The 3,813-nt window shown below is 44.4% G+C and overlaps 1 protein-coding gene across 1 annotated transcript in view; it reads right to left on the bottom strand.

Moving 5' to 3' along the window:
• Nucleotides 1–3,813, bottom strand: part of LOC104510696 (protein sidekick-1-like) — a gene marked incomplete at its 5' end in the record, with an annotated part of 154,640 nt that overhangs the window by 51,659 nt on the left and 99,168 nt on the right. Inside the window, 1 exon segment of the mRNA XM_010153029.1 lies at nt 1,643–1,746. Coding sequence (XP_010151331.1) covers nt 1,643–1,746 — 104 coding nt within the window.

The raw sequence follows: 3,813 nt of genomic DNA, 5'->3' as shown, positions 1-3,813 counted from the left end.
ATCTTCTATGCCAGCTCCTGCGTGGTGGGTCTCAAAAGCAACGCGGTGGCTATGAACACCGCAGTCCAGGCAGAAGCCGGCCACTTCCCATACACCCCTTGCTCTACATGCGGCCTTGGCAACTTCAGCAGGGATCAGAGAAAAGCTGAGGGCACAAATCGGGAGGAAGCTGCAGAGTCCCAGCTGCTCACAAACAACTATAACACATTTCAAAGGACAAGTTAAACCAGCTGTGTGCACGCTTGAAAGCGTGAGCAAACCGGTCCCAGATTTTCCATCGTGTTTTTGCCACAGCTGGGGCAAGCCCAACTTGTTTTTAGGAGTCAGTGTCACATATTCACACATTAATTTAGTTAGGACAGTTGATTTACCACGGGTTAACCTATTCTTGTGCCATGGCACATGCACACACTACAGCAGCTCAGACAGGAGGAAGGGAAGGCTTATCAGGAGCTGACAGCCCTCCACAGCGCAATGCTCTAGTGGCAGCACCAGGTTTGCTCAGCAGAATAAATGTTCAGTTTGTTAAGGAAGTGAGAGGCTTTCACAGTGTTTCCCCGATATATGTGAGGAGGCCAAGCACAACTCCGGATTCGCTGTAGCTAAATTCAAAGAGAATTGAAATGAAAATTTTAAATTCTGAAGGAGTGAGTCAGTGCAGCCTCATTAGTGCTGGCTGCAGCCTGCACCCCTACAGCAGCCACTGTTCAGGAGGGTGGAGAGTCAGGATGTCTTTAAAAGGCTGCTAGTCACACTGTTTGAGTATTACATGGGTTCTTGTTTAACTTAGGATACTCCTGAGCTCTGTCCTCTGTTTTTCTGATTTCAAGATCACATTCTTTAAACATCCCTTGGCAAAATTGTTCCTTATTTTTATATCTCAATGTCATATTTAACTAGTCATTCCTTGCACTGTATTAAATACTGGCTACTTCCTAGCACCATATAAATATATGTATTCCAGTATTACCCCATTTCCCAAGCTAAGGACAAATACTGATGCTTTTTCACATGTTGCAGAGTTCCTTTCTCCATTCAAGACATCAGAGCTACTTCTGCATTCAGGCATTGACTTTCTACAATCAAGGAATTAGGAGCTGATCTCTAAGGCTAAAACTAAAAGCCTTGCCAATGTCATTCACAGTTTATTAGCCCTGATCTGCAGGATTAAATGCTCATGTTTCAGGAGCTTCATACTCTTTCTTACTTATACCTCAGCAATTTTGCCATATTGCAGACGGATGTGGATTGTGAGTGAAAACAATTGAAGAAACTTCTTCAAATGTATGCATGGTTCTACATTTATTTTTAATGATCTCTTGTAAATTATTGAATTTCTGCAAAGATAATCGTTAGTGCAGAGTTTGGAAGCCAATCAAACGGAGTTTAATTCCATTTTGAGACTCCTGAAAGTATGATTCATTATCAGAGGGCACAGCAGGACACTTAAGGCTGCCTGTTATTAATTCAGCCACATCTCATTACTACCTGGATCAATCTCCTACGAACAAAACCGCATTGGCTGTTGAATTTTCACTCCACTGTCCTAGTGGAGAACACGCTGCAGTGGGTCCAGCAAACCCAGGGGCACTGGGGAGGGCCCATCCCGCAGGGATCCCCAGCGTCTCCCCTCCTCACTTACCATCCTGCAGAGTTGTGACCGCCTCAGTCTCCGCGCTGAAGTCACTGTCTCCGATGTCATTGGTTGCTTTCACTCGCAGTTTGTAAGAGGTGAAGGGGTTCAAGCTGTGGAATGTGAAAAATAAGGCTGAGGGATGAAATCTCCTCACACCATCACAACTTGCCTCGCCAACAGCCCCTACAGAGAACTTGCCCATTGGCAACCAAAGCCATTGCGGGCTTTGCCTCTTCTCCTCATCACCTCCCCCAGCTTCCTTATGACATGGGGGTGTTCACACCCTTGCTGCCATCAGCATCTTCTCACATTTCCATTGGCTTGAATTCCTGAAAATACAGACGGATTCATAGCTGAATCAGGCCCCAGAAAACAGCCATTCAATTGCAGTTCATGGAGCAGCCTACGACCGGGGCTTGTTGGAAAGGACAAGACGTGCTGTCATTCGAGTTCTGCATGGCTACGCAGAGCCTGGCTTTCAGGGTGCTTTGCCTGAGATAGCCTCAAAAGAGATCTGCGGCTCAGCTCATCCTCGGAGCACAGATGGGGATGACAGGTAGAGAGGAGGCAGGTAACATGCTCAGGGTCAGCCAGTGCGCAGCAGGCACTGGAATTCCCATCACCAGCCTTCTGACTAATTGTCTAGACCGTACAGTTTAATCACTGTGTTTTATTCCTACTGAATTTCAAATTAATGCCATTACCTGGATTATTTAGTAAAGACAGTAACAACGGGTTCCCTGCAGCTCTTTTATCTACGCTGTGCTTTAATATATGCAAAGAGAGATTTCCAGCTGACATAACCTTTGGAAAGACTCTTCTGCCTTGGCTTGGCGGGGGAAGGCGTAGGGGGAGTGTGCTGGTTTGGAGGCACATGCAGAGGCTAGAAATGCCGAGCTGTAAGTTACAGGGGATTTAGCTAATTAATTGGTAGCGTCTAGCCATCAGTTGGCAGATGTAACACTGACTACAAATCCAAGTAAAGTTACTTGTAAGGAATGATTAAACATCAAGGGATAATGCATTCTGATGGGCAGCACTCTCGCATCGCACATGTACTGCTCTTCCGGACTTTCACAGGAAAATGTTTTTAGCAAGGGGGAGAAGAAATCTCTTCAGTAATTCCACCCTATCAGGACACCGTTACTTACCTACAGCAGCCTGAATAATTTGAATCATCCTCCTTGATCTTTTGCTTTCAGCAATGCCAATGTCAAGTCTAAATGACACAGCTGGTTTCCTTGATTTTACAGGTTTTGACCGGAAAGATACTGGGTATAATTCAGGGTGGGTATGACACCTCCAAGGTCGATGAATCAGGTCTATATTTGTACTTGTAATTGTTAAGTTTTCTTTTTTTGGCACAGTTAGACAAAAGGATAGCAATGTATCTGTATCTTCTGGCACATGACCAGTGAGCTGCCATATACTGTAGCCACTGATGGTTTTATAAACAGACCTGAAAAATCGGTATCGTAATGCTTTGAACACTTGATTCTCCAAAAGCTCATGGCCTTTTAGAAATAATCTGATTTGTACTAGCTGGTCAATAGAGGAAATGGACAACAAAACAAGTACCTTCTCATAGACATTCAATTGCTTTTACAGATGTTACAAGGACTTTAATTACAACAGCACTGCTGAGGATATAACGATGCCTGAATAACAAAGTTCCACATTCTGATGCTATCAATAAAGTTCAGTATGGAAAATACAGATAAAAATGGTTCCCATTTCGTCTAGAAAAGCTCACATAGAGATAATTGCAATGCAGCATTGAGAGCGGATTTCAACATCAGTCACTACTGAAAGGATTTTTAACTAGTTGTATTTCACAGAACACTGTGTAGCCACATATGGTTTAGCCTGAGTAGCATCACCTACCATGCCTGAGCTTTCAGGAAGAGCTTCAAAAAAGATGCATTGCAATTCAACTTTAATTAGATGTATTGCATGACCTTCAGTAAATCTCTCAGCTGCTGTTCATAACACCACCTCTAAAATGGGAGCAGTGACCGAACATTCCTACATGAAGACTGTTGTATTGGGTGTTCATGGCAAGGTTCTGCTAGTGAGGGGCTACAGTGGTGGCTTGTGGGAGAAGGTACTAGAAGCTTCCCCTATGTACAACAGAGCCAGTGCAGCCGGCTCCAAGAGGGACCTGCTGCTGGCCAAGG

The sequence above is a fragment of the Eurypyga helias genome, unplaced genomic scaffold, assembly GCF_000690775.1.
Source record: "Eurypyga helias isolate BGI_N326 unplaced genomic scaffold, ASM69077v1 scaffold5436, whole genome shotgun sequence".
Classification (NCBI taxonomy): domain Eukaryota; kingdom Metazoa; phylum Chordata; class Aves; order Eurypygiformes; family Eurypygidae; genus Eurypyga; species Eurypyga helias.
The sequence above is the reverse complement of the archived record's forward strand: the minus strand, read 5'-3'. Positions and strand labels throughout refer to the sequence as shown.